Source organism: Phoca vitulina, unplaced genomic scaffold (assembly GCF_004348235.1).
Source record: "Phoca vitulina isolate PV1807 unplaced genomic scaffold, GSC_HSeal_1.0 scaffold22, whole genome shotgun sequence".
NCBI classification, from domain to species: domain Eukaryota; kingdom Metazoa; phylum Chordata; class Mammalia; order Carnivora; family Phocidae; genus Phoca; species Phoca vitulina.
The window spans coordinates 15,968,461-15,990,198 of record NW_022589725.1 but is presented as its reverse complement, the minus strand read 5'-3'; the positions used below and the strand labels follow the sequence as shown (position 1 = coordinate 15,990,198).

The 21,738-nt window shown below is 39.1% G+C and overlaps 1 protein-coding gene across 6 annotated transcripts in view; it reads right to left on the bottom strand.

The window, feature by feature from the left end:
* Positions 1-21,738, bottom strand: part of PTPRA (protein tyrosine phosphatase receptor type A) — a 156,031-nt gene that overhangs the window by 63,226 nt on the left and 71,067 nt on the right. For 2 of the 6 annotated variants that reach the window (XM_032419988.1, XM_032419987.1), the window contains exons 2-5: positions 16,118-16,289; positions 14,975-15,052; positions 3,812-3,890; positions 2,782-3,123 (exon numbers count right to left, since the gene is read on the bottom strand). In XM_032419988.1, the coding sequence (XP_032275879.1) occupies positions 2,782-3,123; positions 3,812-3,890; positions 14,975-15,052; positions 16,118-16,126 (508 nt within the window). In that variant the 5' untranslated portion in view covers positions 16,127-16,289. Of the gene's footprint in view, positions 1-2,781; positions 3,124-3,811; positions 3,891-8,895; positions 9,219-14,974; positions 15,053-16,117; positions 16,290-21,738 lie in introns of those variants that run through there. The other 4 variants (XM_032419992.1, XM_032419989.1, XM_032419991.1 and 1 more) reach the window with 3 other exon arrangements.

Genomic DNA, 21,738 nt, shown 5'->3' with positions numbered 1-21,738 from the left:
ATTTTTAGACATGTAAGGCCTCATGCAATGTACCTCCCATGACTCCCTATCTCAGGAAGCTACTGGAAGATATGTTCTACCAAATTATGGGGTAATCCAAGAAAGAGGTCAATATAGAAGTCAGGAAGCAAAGGGAATTTCCAAAATTATTAATAGAGAAGGGAAATACCACACCAACACCTGGGCAGCAGCCCTGATGATCAAGCCTAGACTTGAGTAAGACAATGGACGACTCAGGAGGAAGATCTCTAGGAAAAAATAAATAACAGATTACCTTACAGATCTGACTTTATTGAAAACTGTATTGAGAGGCTATGGAAAGTATGAGAAGAATCGGCTAGCAACAGGCAAAAAGAAAACTAAAACAGAAATATAAGGCAATTGGGGCACTTGGGTGGCTCAGTCAGTTAAGTGGCCGACTCTTGGTTTCAGCGCAGGTCATGAGCTCATGGGTCGTGAGACCAAGCCCCGTGATGGGCTGCATGCTCAGTGGGGAGTCTGCTTGAAGATTCTCTCCCTCTGCCCCTCCCACCACTTGTGTGAGTGTGCACACTCTTTCTTTCTAATAAATCAATCAATCTTAAAAAAAAAAAAAAAAAAGAACTATAAGGCAATTTAAAATCCAGGAAAAAACTGTACAAGAAAAGAAAAATCATCACATTATACTTATAACTCAGCAGGGAATAACATTATAGTTATAATAATATAAAACATCAAATACTGATTTAACCAAAAATTATGATGTAACAATTATGGGAGGACTGGTGAGATGGTAGTGATGAGGAGGACGTGGGGGTTCAGGCTGTAACATCCTGATGTACCATAAAGGTTTCCTTGTGTTTTACTGATCTTGAAAAAGTCACCAGTGAAATGCAGTCTCAGTCTCCCCTGAGACATGAAATGTGTTAACTGTACAATAACCGGCTTCTTAGCTATGGCATAATTTGGACCTAAGGCAGATAATGGAAAACTCAATTCCCTAACAGCAGAGTACAAAGACCACAAAAGCGAGAAATAGGCCTAACGTGCTATTCAACAGCCTTGAGATCTAAGACAAATCATTTAACCTCTATAGTCTTACATTAAACATCTATTAAAGGGAGATAATTATCCATGGTCATGTCACAGAACTGATAAATGAAGACAGTACAGAAGTGAGGAACACAGGATGCAAAATCAGTCAGGCCTGGATTACTGTCTCACCTTTCCCACTGACTATTTTAGCTTGTACAAGTTATTTTGTCTTCCCTCCTGAAGTAATGGCCGTAACTCACAGCAAGAAATGCATTCTACACTGTTACTCAGTAGGTGTTTCTGTATAACTGAAACAAAAGCTTCACAAAATGATATACGAAACACAAAAAGAATAGAAATGGAACAGGACCATCCACTTAAAAACAAAACAAATCATGATGGCCCACTAAACTGATCTTATGAATTGGTCATGACCTGTATTTCAAAAAATACTCCCTAAGTTACAGTTTCATCATTGTAAAACTCCTCCACCTGCAAAACATAAAATAGACCCGATTTCAGAGGATTCATAGGATACTTCATAGGATTACTTTATAAAACTCTCAGTACAACGCCCACCACTTAAAAATAGTGCTTGCCATGTGCAGGTGTGCACTGTAAATGCTTTACCTCTATCAACCCATTTCATCCTGACAGTTCCCCTACAAGGTAAGTATTATTACTATCACTCGTTCTTATTTTACAGATGAAGAAACTGAGGCACAGAGGTTAAATAAACTTGCCTGCAGCCACATAGCCAGTGTATGGCAGAGATAGGATTCAAACTCAAGTAGTGTGGCTCAGTAGACTGTGCTCTTAATGGCAAATGCTGTATACCATTTATAGTGGAAAATACGGGATTAAAGCAGGCAGGTGCAGGGTCTCGGTGGTAAAGTCCAGCTAAAAGAGGTCATCTGTAGAAACCAAATGAGATTCAATTCAGCAAATACTTTCTGAATGATCCCCATGAGCGAGATGTGATTCCTCTAGGGGCCCTCGCCATCTAACAGGGAAAAAATCTGAGCCAAGGGGATGTGACCACAGAAGAGGGAACAGTGATTTTTGCTAGAAAATGACAGTTACAAAGCTGTCAGGGAACAATTTCCTCTACTCACAGAAACCCTTGAGGGACCCCTTTCTCTTTTACAGACCAGGACCCTGAGGCTCCAAGGGGTCAGAAACTTGCTCCACCCCACCTGGTCTCTGACCCAGGGCTGATTCTATCTTCGGTGCCACTTCCCATTCAACCCCTGATGGACTGAAGGAAAGAAGTGGGCTGGGCTGAGGCCCTGAACAAGCTGGCACTGCAACTTAACTGTTTCTCTGAGCTCCTCTAACTCTACCCCTGGCCACAGGGTTCCCACTCCCTATCTGTTATGGACATCCAAACCCATTCTCCTTCCCATGGTCTCCATGGGTCCCTTCTTTTTAAGGCTAATCCTATTACTCAGCTTCTGCAGCCTTCATCTTCAGTCTCTTGCATCATCAATTAGCTCCCATTTCTCTTGTATTTTCAAACTTCTTCTTCTACCTTTAACACTCAAGCCTCCCCAGTCTAACCAGAATGCCAGGCAAAGCAGGATATCCTCTAGAGTATTTCTTCTTTCCTCTTAACTCTATGTTAAACAGATATTCCTGAGAATTCTCTATATCTAAGTTTCATTAGTTTACAATTTTTATTTCAAGAAATCTTGTGGCTAGAAAACACAAAATAATAAAACAGTGAGTAACCTCAAAGAGAAAAAAAAAAAAAAACATCCCTAGTACCTGAAGGAGGGAAAGTTTCTGGGGTGGTGGCCACGGTGCTGGAATTCCCCTCCCAAGGCTCTGTGCTGGTATCTGTGAACTGGTTCTCTGGAAGCCACGTTCCATTCGGTGCAAGTGTAGTGACTACAGAACCGGTACTTGCTGTTCTTGTGGTCCCATTGTCAGAGTCTGAAGCATTGACAGTGGTTACATAGGTGGGTCCCAGAGTTAGATTGGGGCTGAATGTTGGTGCCACAGAGGGAGAAGTTACTGAAGAAGTAGTATTTGAAGCTTTGGTCTCTTCTTTGACTGACTCTGCTGTTGATGTTTTCATAGATCTTGTAATGCCTACTGAAGGTGAAACTATAAACATGAAAAAAAGAGAAAGAAAGAAAAACACCCCATGAAGAATGTGATAGCTCAAAAGTTACGAGGCACAAAGCAGCAAGCGTTAATAAACTCTCCAAGAGGGGCACCTGGGTGGCTCAGTCAGTTAAGTGGCCGACTCCTGATTTCAGCTCAGGTCATGATCTCAGGGTTCTGGGATTGAGCCCCACGTTGGGCCCCACCCTTACTGAGGAGTCTGCTTGAGACTATCTTTCCCCCACCCCCCACTTGCTCTCGCTCTCTCAAATAAATAAATTAAAAAAATAAATTCACACACACACACACACACACACACACACTCTTATCTAACACTGGACCCTTTCTATCATCTCCAAAGGACTACTGTTTAAGGGAAGAAGAAAACTGGATTCATTACTTATTCCTCAATATATAGGAGTCTTAAGTAGCAACAATTTTTTTTTTTAACTTTTCAGGGATGAACATATAATCTATTTATTTAAAGTAGTATATTGTATACAGAGCAATGCTGACCATTCAATAGGACTCAGAGATTTCCAAAGACACTTATTTTATACCATCACTTTTAAGTAAAACTTTAATTAATTTTTTCTTTCTTTAATACCACCCAGGTCTCCAATTTTAGTCATTAAATGTGAAAGCAAAATTCTATTCAGAACACCAGCCTTATCAAATGACAATTTACCTGTGGTTGCATTGTTGGCACCTACACGTGTCAGACTACTGCCAAGCAGAACAAGAATGAACCAGGAATCCATGCTGACCTAGAAAAGAGAAAGCCATATTAGATAAGATCCTACATTATTGTAACTTTGTCCAAAATATTCACCAAAGGAGTATTTTGGGTAAAATCTTCCCAGCAATAAAATGTACACACAGGACCAATGATCTTTTTGGAGTCTGACAGGCACAATTCCCTCCGCCCCACCCCAGCCCCACAATCCAACTACTTAATTGAATCTTTATATCAATAAAAATAAAACTTAATTAAGAAGACACTTTTTAAAGCATTATTCTCAACTCTATCAGTACTTTAGAATCACCCAAAGAACATTTAAAAATCCCCATGCCAGACTGTATCTCTGGGGGGTGAGAGCTAGGGAGAGGTCCTGTGAAAAGCTCCCCTTGTGTTCGCCATGTGCAGCTTTAGCATCTTCAGCATGAGAAGTATGGAGAACGTAGGGTGACTGCGTGAATGTAATGCTCTTTGAAACAGACCTCATACAGCTGTTCCCAACCTTTATTTCATCTCAAAACACATCAGAGAGCCGTGGCACTCCTATTGGTAATAGTGGCTCATTTGTCCATTCAGATTTTTGTGCCCTGCAGTGAGCTAAGTACTAGGGGAAGAACTGGGGACCAATACACGCATACATCCTGTCTTCAGGAGACTCACACCCTGGTTGTAACTGAATATGGTAGTGACTCTCCAAGGGAAGCAGGACATGCCTCTCCAAGGGGTACATGAGAATCTCTGAGGAAGGGTGGGGAGATGAAGGTGGTTCATACACAACCTAGGAGTTTGCCTCTGATACCAGCAACCATGCGTAGTAGGGAAATGGGTTCAGTAGGTGGCCTTCCCAAGGTGTAACCATATAAGATTTGACTACTTCCCCACTCTTCCCACCTGACCATAATCTAAAATAGGGAAAGCATGCAATTCCCTCCAAAAGGGTCAGAAAACAAATTGGAAGGCTGATTATTTGTATACATATCTGTTTTTTTAAAAAAGATTTTATTTATTTGACAGAGAGAGAGACAGCGAGGGAGGGAACACAAGCAGGGGGAGTGGGAGAGGGAGAAGCAGGCTCTCCGCAGAGCAGGGAGCCTGATCCCAGGACCCTGGGATCATGACCTGAGCCGAAGGCAGACGCTCAATGACTGAGCCACCCAGGCACCCCTATACATATCTATTCTTGATAGGAAATGGTTTGAGGAAAAATAACTATGTGTTTGGGGGGAGAGTGTTAGACCGTCACCTCATTCCACAGAGTAAAAATAAATCCAGATGGGTAGAAGGATTAAATGCTTAAAAACACATTTTAAAAGGAAATAAATGAATATTTATGCGAGCTCAGGACAAGGAAGGATTTTCTGATGTAAGAAATGACAAAGGTAAAAATGGCATATTTGATGATAGAAAAAATAAAAGCTACTAAATATAAAAGAAATCAATCACAAATAATGTTCACAGATAGGGAGCTCAATACTGTCAAAGATGTCAGTTCTTCCCAGCTTGGTCTATAGACTCGATGCAATCTCAATCAAATTCTTAGCAAGTTATTTTGTGGATTCTGACAAACTAATTCTAAAGATAAGAGGCAAAAGACTGAGAATAGCCAACTCAATACAGAAGAACAAAGTTGGAGGACTAACACTACCTGACTTCAAGATATATTATAAAGCAATAGTAATCAAGACAGTGTGGTACTGGTAAAAGAAAAGAAAAATAGAGCAATATAACAGAATAGAGAGCCCGGATACAGACCCACATAAATACAGTCAACTGATCTTTGACAAAGGAGCAATGGCAATACAATGGAGCAAAGACACTCTTTTCAATAAATGGTGCTGGAACAACTGGGCATATGTGTACAACAAAAAAATCTGGACAAAGACCTTATACTTTCACAAAAATTTATTCAAAATGTATCACAGACCTAAATGTAAACACAACACTATAGAATACCTAGAAGATAACACAGGAGAAAATCAAATGATCTGGTATGGCGATGACCTTTTAGGTATAACACCAAAGGCACGATCCTTTGAAATAATTAATAATCTGGACTTCATTCAAATTAAAAACTTCCACTCTGCAAAAGACAATGTCAGGAGAACAAGAAGACAAGCCACAGACTGGGAGAAAATATTTGCAAAAGGCACATCTGATAAAGGACTGTTCTCCAAAATTTATAAGGAACTCTTAAAAATCAACAATTAAGAAAACAAACCAATTAAAATATAGGCCAACTCTGGAAAACAGTATGGAGGTTCCTCAAAAAGTTGAAAATAGAGCTACCCTACGACCCAGCAATTGCACTACTGGGTATTTACCCCAAAGACACAAATGTATGATCCGAAGGGGCATGTGAACCCCAGTGTTTATAGCAGCAATGTCCACAATAGCCAAACTATGGAAAGAGCCTAGATGTCCATCAACAGATGAATGGATAAAGAAGATGTGGTGTATATATATACAATGGAATATTATGCAGTCATAAAAAAAAGGAAATCTCGCCATTTGCAACGATGTGGATGGAACCAAAGGGTATTATGCTAAGTGAAATAAGTCAATCAGAGAAAGACAAGTATCATATGATCTCACTGATATGAGGAATTTGAGAAAGAAGACAGAGGATCATAGGGGAAGGGAGGGAAAAATTAAACAAGATGAAACCAGAGAGGGAGACAAACCATAAGAGACTCTTAATCTCAGGAAACAAACTGAGGGTTGCTGGAGTGGTGGTGGTGGTGGTGGGGGGGGCTGGAGGGATGGGGTGGCTGGGTGATGGGACATTGGGGAGGGTATGTGTTGTGGTGAGTGCTGTGAATTGTGTAAGACTGATGAATCACAGACATGTACCCCTGAAACAAATACATCATATGTTAATTAAAAAAAAAAATTAAAAAAATATACAGGCCAAAGACCTTAACAGATACTTCAGCGAAGAAGATATAGAGGTTGTAAATAAACATATGGAAAGACATTCAACATATGTCATTAAGGAATTGCAAATTAAAACAATGAGACATTACAACACATCTATCAGAATGGCCAAAATCCAAAATACTGACACCACCAAATACTGGTGAGCACGTGGAGCAACAGAAACTGTCCTACATTGCTGGTGGGAATGGAAAGTGGTACAGCCACTCTGGAAGACAGTTTAGTGGTTTCCTACATAACTAAACATTCTCCATATGATTTAGCAATTGTGCTCCTTGTTATTTACCCAAGAAAGTTGAAAACTATGTCTACACAGAAATCTGCAAACAGATGTTTACAACAACTTTATTCTTAATTGCCAAAACTTGGAAGCAACCAAGATGCCCTTCAGTAGGTGGATAAAGAAACTGTACTACATCCAGACAATGGAATATTATGCAGCACTTAAAGGATATGAGTTATCAAGCCATGAAGAGATATAAAGAAACTTTAAGTGCATATTAGTAGGTGAAAGAAAGCAATTTGGAAAAGCTACATACTGTATGATTCCAAGTACATGATGTTCTTAAAAAGGCAAGCTCCTAGAGACAGTAACAAGATCAGTGATTGTGGGGCTAGGAAGGTGGGAGGGAATGAACAGGCAGAGGATTTTTAAGGGCAGTAAAACTATTCTGTATGGTAATACAATGATAAATACGTGTCATTATCTATTTGTCCAAACCCATAGAATGTACAACACCAAAAGTGAACCCTAATATAAACAAGACTGGGTGATAACGATGTGTCAGTGTAGATGCATCTGCCGGAGTAAGTATAACTGTGGTACAGGATGACAAGTGTGGGAGGCTGTGCCTGTGTAGGGGCAGGGAGTATTTGGGAACCCTAATTTCTGCTCAATTTTACCATGAACATAAAACTGCTCTAAAAAAATAAAGTCTGTTTTTAAGAAAGGAAATAAACTAGGAAAATTATCACAAATAAGACAAAGGATTAAAACAAGAAGTCCTATCAATATACAAAACATTAAGACCTCAATTTTGAAAAATCTAAAGAACCTAAACAGATAATTTACAGAAGAGAAAAACAAACGGCTAAGAAAATACATGAAAAAGTGTTGACCATCCATATTAATCAAAGGGATATAATGATGAGAGAACATTTTTGCCTTTCAAATCAGAAAAGATCAATCATATGAAATATTCAATGCTAGCAAGAGTCTCATGAAAAGGAATCAAATACTGGTGGGAATGGCCATTAGCTTGTAACAACAAATTCCTTCCCAGAAAGATTATACAAGAATCTTAAACATGTCCATATTGTTTTGTGACCCATTTCCAAGGTTCTATTCTGAAGTAAATGTAAATAATCTGAAACTCAGACTAAAATGATACAGAGATATTCATTAAGTGGAAAAGCAGAAACAATCCAAATACCCAGCAGCAGGAAAAACAGGAAAAAGTTGAAGTAAGTGCTATGCTGCTATTCAAGATGATATACTGTTACTATTCAAAATGCTATCTTCAAAGAATTTAAGGAAATGGAACAAGCCCTTCATTTTTTTTTAAGCTTAACAGATCAAAACTGAATATACCATATGATCTCAACTAAACTCATGTATGTGTATGAATGTATAGGCATGAAAGTAAAACTAGAAGGAAAAAATCTGTAAACATTTAGCACAGCACTTTATGATTTTATTTTCTTCTTTACATTGTACTTTATTCTCTCAATTTTAAAAATGAAGCAGAAAATAAAAATAATCAATAAAATTAAGTTAAAAAGAAAAACATATTTCACTACAGAGCATGAATATACGAATCAAAACTAAAAGGAAACTGCTGGAGAAAGATGTACTTCACCTGAGAGGCTGCAAGGGAAAAGAACGAGTATACAGCGAATGGCAAGCTGGAGAGGATTTGTATGGGTAAACTGGGGAGTGAGAGGTATGTTAATGTAAAAAGATCCATGTCACTAACAAGGTGTATCTATAGATCACAACCAGAAACACTGTAGTCAAGGCCTATTCTTCCCAGAGGATATAAAGACCCTCAGGTAAATTCCTGTTACTTCCTGCCTCCCAGATTAAATTGCATCCATACCTATGCTTTCCTTCTTTCCTCTTCCAGTCTCCAAATCTTCCATTCCAAGTATCCCAGAGCTGCATGTCAGGAAGGAAAATTGAGGTTTCCTCACTTTCCAAAAATCTCATATGCAAAGCCATTCTTCCTAGAGTCTGCTCTAACAGTCCCAGTTCTTGAAGGCACTCATCGCTGAAGAAACTGCAATGTGGCTCACAGTCTTCTTCCCATCCCCAAGTCCCGATACTTTCCTGGAAGACAGGTCAACATCCTCACAGATGAGGGCCACCACAATTCACATCTGGGCCAGCCTATGAGTTCCTTGACTTCCTCAATCCCAACAACCTCATACTTTTACTCTACTTGGGCCACCCATGACAATGGCTCACTCCAGGTTCTGTCATCATCAGGAAAAACTCATACTGAATCTTACCTTCCCACTCTCCAACCACACTCCCTATCCTTGCAGTTCTCTCTCTTTTATGTGTACTACACCTGTTCTTGGACCTCACCTAGGCTTCCAGTCCCTTGAACCTCTATTTTTTTATGCAGTATCTCTGTCCTGTCTATTTCCTTCTTTACCCAACCCAGAAAACTTGGTGTCAATTCCATCACTATGCTATTCCATCACAATGCTAACATCCTAAATTCCTTTGCTACATTGTTCTATTCTACCTACATGGGGAAAAACAAAAACAGCCCAATCCTGAACTAATCCAAACATTAGCCCTACACGTGGGACTGCCGAATGCTACTTAAGAAAATCAAACAACGGATAAGGCTGATATCACTTCTGCCTCGACGGAAGTCCAAACAATTTCTGAATCTTTCCGTATTTCCCTATTCAGCTCTCTCCAGTTCTCCATAGCAGTGATTTCAAAGAACCTCTCTCTCCTCTCCAACCACCTCCTCCCACACTTTTAGCTACTGGCCTTGCCTTCTTCACTTCAGAGAAAATAGAAGACACTGGACTGCATGACACCCGTAACTCCCAGTCAACATATTTACGAATTTCCTCCTCCTCTGCAATTCCTCCCAAGAATCTCAGACCATCAGGAACCTTGTTCTGTAGATCCCCTACCACCATCTCCTAGCTTTAACTCCTCCCTTTAATAACAGCATTTAAACACAAGAATTTCTAAAAGAAAAGGAGAACTGCTTTGACTCTATATCAATCCTTCAGCTAGCATTCTCTCTACTCTACTTTGCAGCCAATTTTCTCGAAAGAGTTGTCTCCATGGCAATCTGGCTTCTTTTTCCACCATTCCACTAAAACAACTAACTACTTCTAAATTTTTAAAGAATGAGCTCTTCAAAAATATTTCTAACTCATTCACAAATGTCTTATTTCTCAATATATAAAGGACTCCTACAGATTAATAAAAAAGGAACCAACAATCCAAAAGAAAAATGGGCAAAAGATATGAAACTGACAACGCACAGAAAAGCAAATGCTTCTCTTAAATAAAAAAAAAATTGCTTAACCTCACTCATGATTAGGGAAGTCCAAATTAAAGGTACACTGTGATACCAGTTTTCACCTATCAGATAGGCAAATATAAAAAACTTTAACAATGCATTGACAAGGGTTTGAATAATCAGGTACTCTCATATGATCTATAAATATTCAGCAGAATTACAAACACACAAACCCTTTGACACAATTCCACTTGAGAATTTTACAGATATACCCATACTTTTAAAGTTCCCTATGTACAAAGTTATTCAATGCAGCACTGTTTGCAACAGAAAAACAGTGGAAATAACCTGAATGTTTACCAACAGGAGAGGGGAATGTGATTAAATAAATGATGGCATATTCATAAAATGGAATACTATGAGGCCTGTTAAACAGAAAGAGGAGACTCTTTGGAGACCATTTCAGTACACAAGACACGTTCTGATTTTGAACCATCTTAAAAACAACCTTTTCAAAAAATTAAAATTCATGGGGCAGGGGAGCCACTGGTATTTCTCTCTCCCTCCCCTCCCCCCCTTCTCTCTCTCTCTCTCTCTCTCTCTCTCTCTCTCTCACACACACACACACACACACACACACACAACCTCTTTGTTGTTAAATCCCTCGACCTCCCTCTGTCACATCTGATTTACTGATATCCCATACGTTCCAAAATTCATCTCTTCCCCACACCTCTCTCTGAATTGATTTTAAAAGCTGCTTCTATGATAAAGATCTACTTAGATGAACACAGATACAGATGAATGGTTAAATAGTTTGAATCCAAGGAAAATATGTACTATCAAATCTCAGAAGGAAACTAGCACTGCCAGCCGTAGTCTCCTCAATGCCAGAAACCCTGTCTACAAATTCTAATAGTGGGAATGGTTTCGCCTTTCACAGAATGATTTTTAGGATGAGCTACTATTTGTGATATTTTTATTTCTGTCTGACAGCTTCTTATAAAACTAAATATACACCTACTTCATGAACCAGTAATTCTACTCCTATATATTTACCCAAGAGATATAAAAACGTATGTCCAGAAAAAGACTAGCACAAAAATGTTCATAATAACAAAAAACTGAAAGCAACCCAGGTAACCATCAATAAGAGATTATATAAACAATGGTATTTTCTCACAATGGAACATTAACAAGGAAAAGAAGAATTACTGATACACACAACATGAATGAATCTAAAAAATATCATGCTGAGTGAAAAAAGCCTTACACAAAAGAGTATATAATGTATGATTCTGTACATACGAAGTTCTAAAACAAGCAAATCTACTCTATGGTGGAGGGGAACCTGGCTGGCTTGGTCAGTTGAGCATGTGACTCCTAATCTTGGGGTTGTGAGTTCGAGCCCCACATAAGGCAGAGAGATTAAATTTTTTTAAATTTTCAAAAAGATTTTATTTATTTATTTATTTATTTATTTATTTGGAGAGCACATTGGGGGCGGGGGAGAGGGAGAGAGAATCTCAAGCAGATTTCACACTGAGCCCGACACGGGGCTCAATCTTATGACCCTGAGATCATGACCTGAGCTGAAATCAAGAGCTGGATGCTGAACCAACTGGGTCACCCAGGTGCTTCCAAAATTAAAAAAAAAATCTTAAAAACAATTAAAAACCGGGGCGCCTGGGTGGCTCAGTCGTTAAGCATCTGCCTTCGGCTCAGGTCATGATCCCAGGGTCCTGAGATCGAGCCCCGCATCAGGCTCCTTGCTCTGCGGGAAGCCTGCTTCTCCCTCTCCCACTCCCCCTGCTTGTGTTCCCTCTCTCGCTGTGTCTCTCTGTCAAATAAATAAATAAGACCTTAAAACAAACAAACAAACAATTAAAAACCTAATCTATGGTTGGAAAAAAATCAGAACAATGCTTGCCTGGGAAAGAGATGGAAGATTTACTGGAAAGGAACATGAGGGTACCTTCCTGGACAACAGTAATATCCCTTATTTTGACAAGGAAATGCATTTGTGTATTTGCACATAAATTTCACCTCTCAAAACGATTCTACCCATAGATGAGTATCATAAATGATATGCATGCTTAAGTATTTGGGAAGAAGTGTACTGATATAAACACTTCTTTGAAATACATTAAAAACAGTATGAATCATGGATGAACACAGGGACAGTGGACAGATACATGATAAAACAAGTAGAATAAAATGTTAATTATAGAGTCTAGGTGGTGGGGATGGATATAAAATTCTCTCAATTTTTCTCTATATTTAAAATTTTTTATAATAAAAGGCGGATAAAATAATCAGTTCAGGGAGAACTGGCATATTATGGTATTGAATTTTATACTCTTCGGACAGTATTTTCTTCATTTACTTTTTTTTTTTTTTGATGTTCTTCAAAGTGTTAACTGTACTTATTCTATTTTTTGTCCTATTCATGTCTTCCTGCATTAATTCCTGGTTATATTATGCTGCCACTGTGAATGAAATCTTTTTAATTTCAGCTATGAGTATAACTGACATATAAGATATTTAAAGTGTACATCATGGGGATTTGATATACATACACAATGTGAAAGGATCCCCCCTATCTAGTTAATTAACACATTTATCATCTCACATCTTATTTTTGGTGAGAATGTTTAAATCCTACTCTCTTAACAAATTTAAATTATACAATACGGTGTTATTAACTATAGTCACCATGTTTTACATTAGATCCTCAGACCTTATTCATCTTCTAGCTGAAATGAATGGAATCTTTTAATGTAGTCTATTAAAATACTGCTTTTGTTATATATGAAGGACACTGGCCTACTTCTCTTTCATAAACTACTCCAAAAAAAATAATATACATGCTCATTAAAAGAAATACAGAGGGATAGAAAGCAAAACATGGGTCTCATTCACCTCCTGCCAGTCCATTTCCCAAAAGTAATCACTCAATACTTTCTTCTATATTCTTTTAGAAATTTTCTATGCTATACCAGAATATAACTATACATTTTTAAAAAAAAATCTATAAAAAGGGTCATATTACACATACTACCTACAGCTTGCATTTTTACTTAATAAATCCTGGACATCTTCCATATCAATACATCTAGCTACCTTTCTTTTCAGTGGTTACACAGTGTTTCACCGTGTCTATATATCAATTCTTTATATATATATATATCTATCAATTCTTTTAGCCAGTCTTTCTGTTTGCTTTTGTTAAGTAAGAGTTAATTGTATATGATTTCTTCCTCTGTCCCATACATCATTTTTGATTAGGCAAGACTGGCCTGAGTAAAGACAGAATTACATATTTCAGGAAAACCAAGATAATGGAAGAAACTCAAATTTATACATTGTTCATTTTTCAAAAAGCACTTGTGAATCATAATCCTTTGGTTAACTGTAAGTTAGAGAATAACTGAGCAGGGAGGCTCTGGGAGATGAGTCATGAAGTCTGGGCAGTTCCCCGATTTATCAGACACAATGGCACACACATTGTGTTTTCCCTCCTATTCTACCACACCCAGAAAACGGGTCAATATACAGTCCTTATTTCATCACAAAAGCATTTCTTAGTAAAAAAAAAAAAATTGGGGGGCGCCTGGGTGGCTCAGATGGCTAAGCGTCTGCCTTCGGCTCAGGTCATGATCTCAGGGTCCTGGGATCAAGTCCCACATCGGGCTCCTTGCTTAGCGAGGAGCCTGCTTCTCCCTCTGCCTGCCACTCCCCCTGCTTGTACTCTCCCTCTCTCTCTCTCTCTCTCTCTCTGGCAAAAAGATAAATACAATCTTTAATAAAAAAAAAAAAAAAAAATTGGTTCCACTGCACATACATTAGGGTGCTCAGTCAGGAAAGTTTAACATTCTAACAACAGAGGAAAACCAAGATGCCAATGACAATACTTAAAAGCCCTAGGATATATGACAAACGATATTCTAAAAAACTGTAACTGCTGTTTTCCTGATTTTGAGGGTCTAAGCGCATTTCCTAAATGTTCTTAAAATTCAAATTCAGCGTACATCTGAGACATTCTCTCTATGGAAATGTGTGGAGGCTCTGCACTCAGTGGTGAAGACATAGATGGCGGGCAGTGCTCACTAGCTGTTCAATCACGTACACTTCCCCTCAGGTCTCAAAGCCCCACGTGCACTGCACACTCTGTATGCCTCCTCTCACTTAACCCTCCCCAACCCTATGATGCTGATACTGGTGTTACTGCAACTTACAGTGCTGTGTACCTTTGGGGGTGGGGGTGTTCCTCTTGAACTACAGAAATCTTGGATGTTAACTTTATAAGCAGTCAATTATAGATCCTTACATGCATTTCAGGGCTAAATTATTCCAGATATACAACTTGCACCATTACAGGCATACTGAATATCTGCTAGAGAAAAGATTACTTTGGCTTTAGGCCAAAGAGAAACACTCCTTGCCCAAACATACACTCCCTGTCACTGGACCCTGAGAGGTCCCGAAAGACATGTCATCCTCTCCTAAGAGGAAGAAGGAAGAAAACTGGGTGCTAATACTAGGGAAGAACACGCCCCTTTCTAAGTTAGTTGCGGACAAGTGACTAAATCCTGGCCAAGGAGTTATAAGCTAAACTGTATGATGAGATTTCTAGGAAGGTGGTTTTAAAGGGAAGTAAGGGGTTGCCCCCGCCACTCACCCCATTCCTTCCTCCTGTAATCTGGAATTTAGATGTGATCATTGGAGCCCCGGCAGCCTTTATGGACCCTGAAGTGACCTAAGGATAGCAGAATAGAGAGCTAGAAAGAAATCAAGTTCTCTGATGACACTAACTGCAATACCAGTCCTGCTTATTTTTATTTCATATATATGAGAAAGAAAAAAACCTATTTTATTTTCTGATCTATACAACTAACTCCAATCCTGATACAGCTAGTTATAAGGAATAAGAAGACCAACTCTTAATATTATGACTTGTGATGATCTAGGAATGGGAATGATGAAGGTGTTCTGGAATGTATTTTTCTCAGCCCTCTTGCTAGTAAGTACAATGCTGCATTCATTTGCTAAAGAAAAAATATTTCAAGGAATCAATATTGTGAAGCCCCCACTGGCAAAGGAAAGCTCAGCCAATCTGCACATTGCCAAGAGTGTAGACTTTGGCTGTGATAGCTTCCATTAAGAGAATATCTATTCCAAGTTAAGCATTCAATATTCAATCCATTAGCACTAATAAAATGTGATCAAGCGTCAGGTACAAATTATCTCAATATTTGGCATTTTATCTCCGTTAAATCTCACAGCAACTCTATAAATTACATACTCTTCTTAACTCCCATTTTGCAGATAAAGAAATTGAAAGATGATCACATAGCTGTTAAATTGTGTAAGTAGAATTCAAATCCAGGACTACCTGACTTCTCTTCACAAATCTTATCATGATCTGTTCTTTTAAAACTGTAAAGACTAGGGGCACCCGGGTGGCTCAGTTCATTAGATGACGGACTCTTGGTTTTGGCTCAGGTCTTGATCTTGGGGTCATGAGTTCAAGCCCTGCGTTGGGCTCCTTGCTCAGTGAGGAAATCTGCCTAAGACTCTCTCTCCTTCTGCCCCTCCCCCAACAGATAACTAAATCTTAAAAAAAAAAAAGCGTAAAGACAAATGTAGAAACAGATAAATCTTCCTAATGCCAACTAAAACTGATTATTATTTCCATTTTATATATTTCTAAGCAAAGGGGCAATGAATGTTTTAAATGTGCTCACATTAATCAATCACTGATTTTCAGATATTCAATATATTATGACTGTTCAAGTACTAGTCTTGACTTAAGTAAACTCACCTCTTTCATGGAGATGAAGCTCTCGGGGAGAAAGATATGTATTCCACTCTCAGTCTTACTGAGGATGTCTCTCAGGTGTGGGAGAAACAAAGAAGTGGCAGCTAGGAGTGTTAAGCTCTGCCCAGGCCTTCTCCTAGAGCTGTTCAGGTTCTCTGATTTGAGTAAAAGGCACCTAGAAGGAGGATTCAATTCCTTCAGCTAATTGTTCACTCAATCAACATTATATTATTTATTATTAAGAACAAAAACTATTTTTGCAACTACAATCCTTGGTTGCTGCTATGTGCTTGGCACTAGTACCAGGCATTCTATATACTTTAATGCATTTAATCCTCACAACCACCTGATGAGTTAGATATCCTTTTTCCATTCTATAGATGAAGAATCTTAAGATCACAGAGGTTAAGGAATTTCCTCAAGGCCACATACCTATTGAGTGGCTATTAGGATTCCAAGTCAAGGCTTTTAAAAACTCAAAAGCTCATGTCCTTGCCTTCACGCTTTACCTAATGTTGGGAATACCACCAGACAGATTAGATATGGACACTGTCATCCAGTAGTTCCCTAGCCAGTAGTGAGGCACAAACAATTTGTTCAAACTCTTAATTATCACCTGCCATAAATAAAGTTAGCTGATTAACATTAAGGTGGTGAAACTGCAGACCAGAGAAGGACTTTTCAGGGGAGGTAATGCTTGAGCTGAACTTGGGAGGATAAAGAGTAGTGAGCTAAGAAAATGGTCAGAAACAGTCCTTCAAGTGAGAGGACTTGGGAGGCTTGAATAAACCTATCTGGTTCCAGGAATGGCAAAGAGCTGGGTAAGGGCATCAAGCAGGACCTCAATAAGTATGCATTAAATGAATGTGAAAATGACAGACCTGAAAGACTGGGGTCTGTGAGGATATGTGGAAGTACTGCAGGCAGTGAGGTGACCAGAAGCAGTGATCAGATCCTGGAGGGGCTTATATGCCACAATAAAAAGTTTTTAAAGATTTATTTTATTTATTTGAGAGAGAGAGAGTGTGTGCGTGTATATGTGTGCATGTTGGCACGCAGGTTGGGTAGGGGGCAGAGGAAGAGGATCTCAAGCCAACTCGGGGCCGAGCACAGAGCCCGACACGGGACTCGATCCCACGACCCTGAGATCATGACCCCAGCTGAAACCAAGAGCCGGCTGCTCAACTGACTGAGCCAACCAGGTGCCCCCACAATAAAAAGTTTTGATCTTGCACTGAACACACTAAGGAACCACCAAAGGCTTTAGCACAAAGAGAATGACTGGAATAATTTGGATTTCAGAAAAAATGACAGCAGGGTGGAGGATCAACTAACTGGTGGGGCTTGAGGTTAGGAGGGCCACTGATTGAAGCCTTCAAGAGTAATCTAGCCAATAAACCAGGAGGACCTCAGGGCAGGGCAGGAGTATCTAGAGACTCTGATAAGAGGATTTACAGGGCATGACATTGTGATTTATAAGAAATACACATAAATGTAGAGACTTGATGAATCACACTGTTGTATACCTGAAACTAATATAACATTGTCTGTCAAATATACTTCAATAAAAAAAAAAAAATATATATATATATATATATATATTTGGTCATTCAGAGGACCAAAATATATTTCTCAGATATATTTGATCTTCATTCACAGTTCCTGGCTCACAGCTCCCAAACCCTTAAAATGTCCTGAGAGACAAGAACAAGGAGGATCTTTTGTTGTATTTTGTCTCTTGCCCTCAGTTCCTAAAAATGCTTCACAGCCATAAAGGTGAAATGTGTGTTTTATAATTCATAATAAAGCCTTTCCACCATAACTGGGTTTATATTAATGAAGGCGACTTTTGCAAAGCACCTAAGAATGGAGACTGGTTGTGAGGGGGACCAACCATGAATAAAAAGTTGGAACTTTCAGTCCCACCCTGATTTCTTGGGAAGAGCAGCTAGAGGTTGAATCAATCACCAATGACCGATGAATTAATCAACTGTGCCCATGTAATGAAGTCTCTATAAAAAACAAAAAAGAAGGGGGTTCAGAGAGCTTCCACACTGGGAAACTAGAATACTTCCATTTGCCACTCTGCCAAGCCCCAAGTTCCACAACGAGAGAAGCTCCTTTGCTTGGGACTTCGCCAATGTTATCTTTTCATCCGGCTGTTGATTTGTATCTTGTAATATCTTTTGTAATACATCAATTATCTAGTGAGTAAACAGGTTTTCCTGAGTACTGTGAGCTGTTATGGTAAATTAATCAAGCCCAAGGTCTTGGGAACCTTTGATTTACAGCCAGTTGGTCAGAAGTAGAGGTAACAACCTGGCCTTGTGACTGGCATCCTGAGTTGGAGGGGGTCAATGGAACCACCAATTGGTAGCCGGTCGTCTGAACCAGAGGGAGGTCCTATGGGACTGAGCCCTTTACCTGTGGAATCTGATTCTATCTCCAAGTAGACAGTGTCAGAATTGGGTTGAGTTCTTGAACACAATGCTGGTGTCCAAAAATTGTTTGCTGGTGTGGCAAAGCGACACACACACACACACACACACACACACACACACACACACTGAACTGGATTCCAGGAACCCTTTCACAGGGGTAGAACCGAAGACTTAACAATGAGATGCCAGAGGTAAGGAGGGTCCAGGTGTCTGACTTAGGTGAATCGTAATGCTATAAGCAGGAGGATGACCACTCTGGGGACGTGACATACCATGGAGAAGGCGATAAGCTTAGTTCTGAACATGGAGAATGCACATGACGTATCTACATGGGGCAGGGGTGCGGGGTATGAGGGTGGGAGAAGGGGCAGAATGGCAGACAAGCAATGACAGAGCAGCTGCCACGGAAGTCAGGCAGTAAGCCAAAGAAAGGAAGAAGACAGCTGTAAGAGTGACAAAAGCAGCAATGAGAGAGCCAGGCAAGAGACATCTGACAAGTGCAGGAGGCAGGAGTAGGTGGGTTTGGATGAGTAGAAAACTGATATATGCCATCAAGAGAGGGTGGGGTAGGAATAGCACACTGAATACTTGCCAGGGAGAGAAAAGAGCTTGAAAACCTGCTGAAGGCTTCTGAAGAAGGCCTAGTACACCAGAAATCAACTTTCATTACTATAGGTCTTCTCTTAAGGCAATGTGGCAGAGAGGTCTAAAACAAAGGGAAAAGGACCCCCCTTCCCCAAAATTAGCAAAAGTCTGAAACCCTGAAGAGATGCTCACTTCCACTGATGAAATTCAGGACTACCAAAGGTATAAAAAAGATTAAGTTACACCTAAGGCAAGATTAAGTTTTGGGGCCTGGAGAGAGATGAGCCTGGAGGCAAGGAAGTCAATCAGATTACTTCAATAAACAAACAAATTAGTTTGGTATACATTTATATTGCAGATTGATTAAGACAAAGAAGAATGTGGAAAAGTATTTGCTCTGTTTAAGCACACCTTGGAATAAATTAATGGATATATGAAACCAAAGTATAGTACAGTTACATGCATAAAATAACAAACAAAAACAAACCAGGGGCAATTTTGAAAAGGAAGAATAAAATGGGAGAAATCCATTTACCCAATGTTAAGACTTAGTATACAGATACTATAGTTAAGACAGTGTGGTATTAGCAAAGGGTAAATTACAGACCTATGAAATAAAACAAAACCAGAAACAAACACACACAAATATACCCAAATATTTTTGACAAGGATGCAAAAATGGAGGAAGGACAGCCTTTTCAACAAATAGTGCTGGGAAAACTGGATACTGTATCCACATGCAAAAAAATGAAGTTGGTTCCCTAACACCTAGCCTTTGAACAATGGTTCAAAGACCATTAGGTCTTTGAAAATGGATCAAAGACCTAAACATAAGGGCTAACACTGTAAAACTCTTAGAAGAAAATATGGCGGGGGGGGGGGGGGGAGCTCCATGGCACTGGATTTGGCAATGCTTTTTAAAATATGGCACTAGAAGCACAGTTCAACAAAACAAAAAAACAGGTAAGCTGGACTTCATCAAAATTAAAAATAGCTGTGCATCAATCAAGGATCACTATCAAAAGAATAAAAAGAAAACCAACAGATGGGAGAAAAGGTGTGCAAATCACCTGATAAGGAATTGAAAAAAAGAATATATAAAGAACTCCTACAACTCAACAACCAAAGAAGCCAACCCAATTAAAAACTGGGCAAAGGCCATCAACAGACATTTCTCCAGGGAAGAAAAATGGCCAATAAACATACAAAAAGATGCTCAAATCACTAATCCTTAGGGAAATGCAAGTCAAAACCATACCGAGACACCACTTCCATGCCCATTAGAATGGCTATTACTTAAAAGAAAAAAAAGAGAAAGATAAAAAGGGGAAAATAACAAGTGTTGACAAGGATGTGGAGAAACTGGAAACCTGTGCACTGTCGGTGGAAATGTAAAATGGTGCAGTCACTGTGGAAACAGTAAGGTGATTACTCAAACAAAAATACAGAATTACCATATGATAGAGCAATTCTACTTCTGGGTATATACCCCAAAGACCTGAAAGCAGGAACTCACACAGATATTTTGTACACCAATGTTTATGGCAGCATTATTCACAACAGCCAAAAGGTAGAAGCAACTTAAGTATCCACTGACAGAAGAATGGATAAACAAGATGTGGTATATACATACACTGGAGTATTCAGCCTTAAAAAGAAAATTCTGACATATGCTACCATATGGATGACCCGTGAAGACACAATAATAAATGAAATAAATCAGTTGCAAAAGGACAAATATCGTGTGATTTCATTATATTAAGAATATGGTCTGGGGCGCCTAGGTGGCTCAGTCGTTAAGCGTCTGCCTTCAGCTCAGGTCATGATCCCAGGGTCCTGGGTTCGAGCCCCACATCGGGCTCCCTGCTCAGCAGGAAGCCTGCTTCTCCCTCTCCCACTCCCCCTGCTTGCGTTCCCTCTCTCGCTGTGTCTCTCTCTGTCAAATAAATAAATAAAATCTTTTAAAAAAAAAGAATATGGTCAAATTCATACAGACAGAAAGCAGAATAGTGGTTACCAGGCGTTGTTGGGGGGGGGGGGCAGAGAGGGGAGAATGTGAAGAGTTGCTCAATAGGTACAGAATTTCAGTTTTGCAGGATAAAAAGTTTTAGAGATGGACAGTGATAATGGTTACCCAACAATGTGAGGAATTTAATGCCGTACTATACACTTAAAAATGGTTAAAATGGTAAATTTTATATTATATAGACAACAAGAAAATAAGCAACCCAATAAAATAACAAGAAAAAAATCTGAAGAGACATTTTCACCAAAGAAGATATATGTAAGGCAAACAAGCACATGAAATATGTTACAAATCATTAATCATTATGGAAATGCAGAATAAAATGCAAAATACCACACTAAAGTGGCTAAAATTAAAAGACTGATAATATCAAGTATTGTCAAGGATATGAAGAAATCACAACCCTCACACTGCTCATGGGAATGTAAAATGGTATAACCTGTTTGAAAAATCATTTGTCAGTTTCTTAAAAAGTTAAACATAAACCTGCCATACAATCCAACCATTCCACTCTTGGGTATTTATCCAAGAGGAATGTACGTTCATACAAAAGCTTGTACACTAATGTTCAC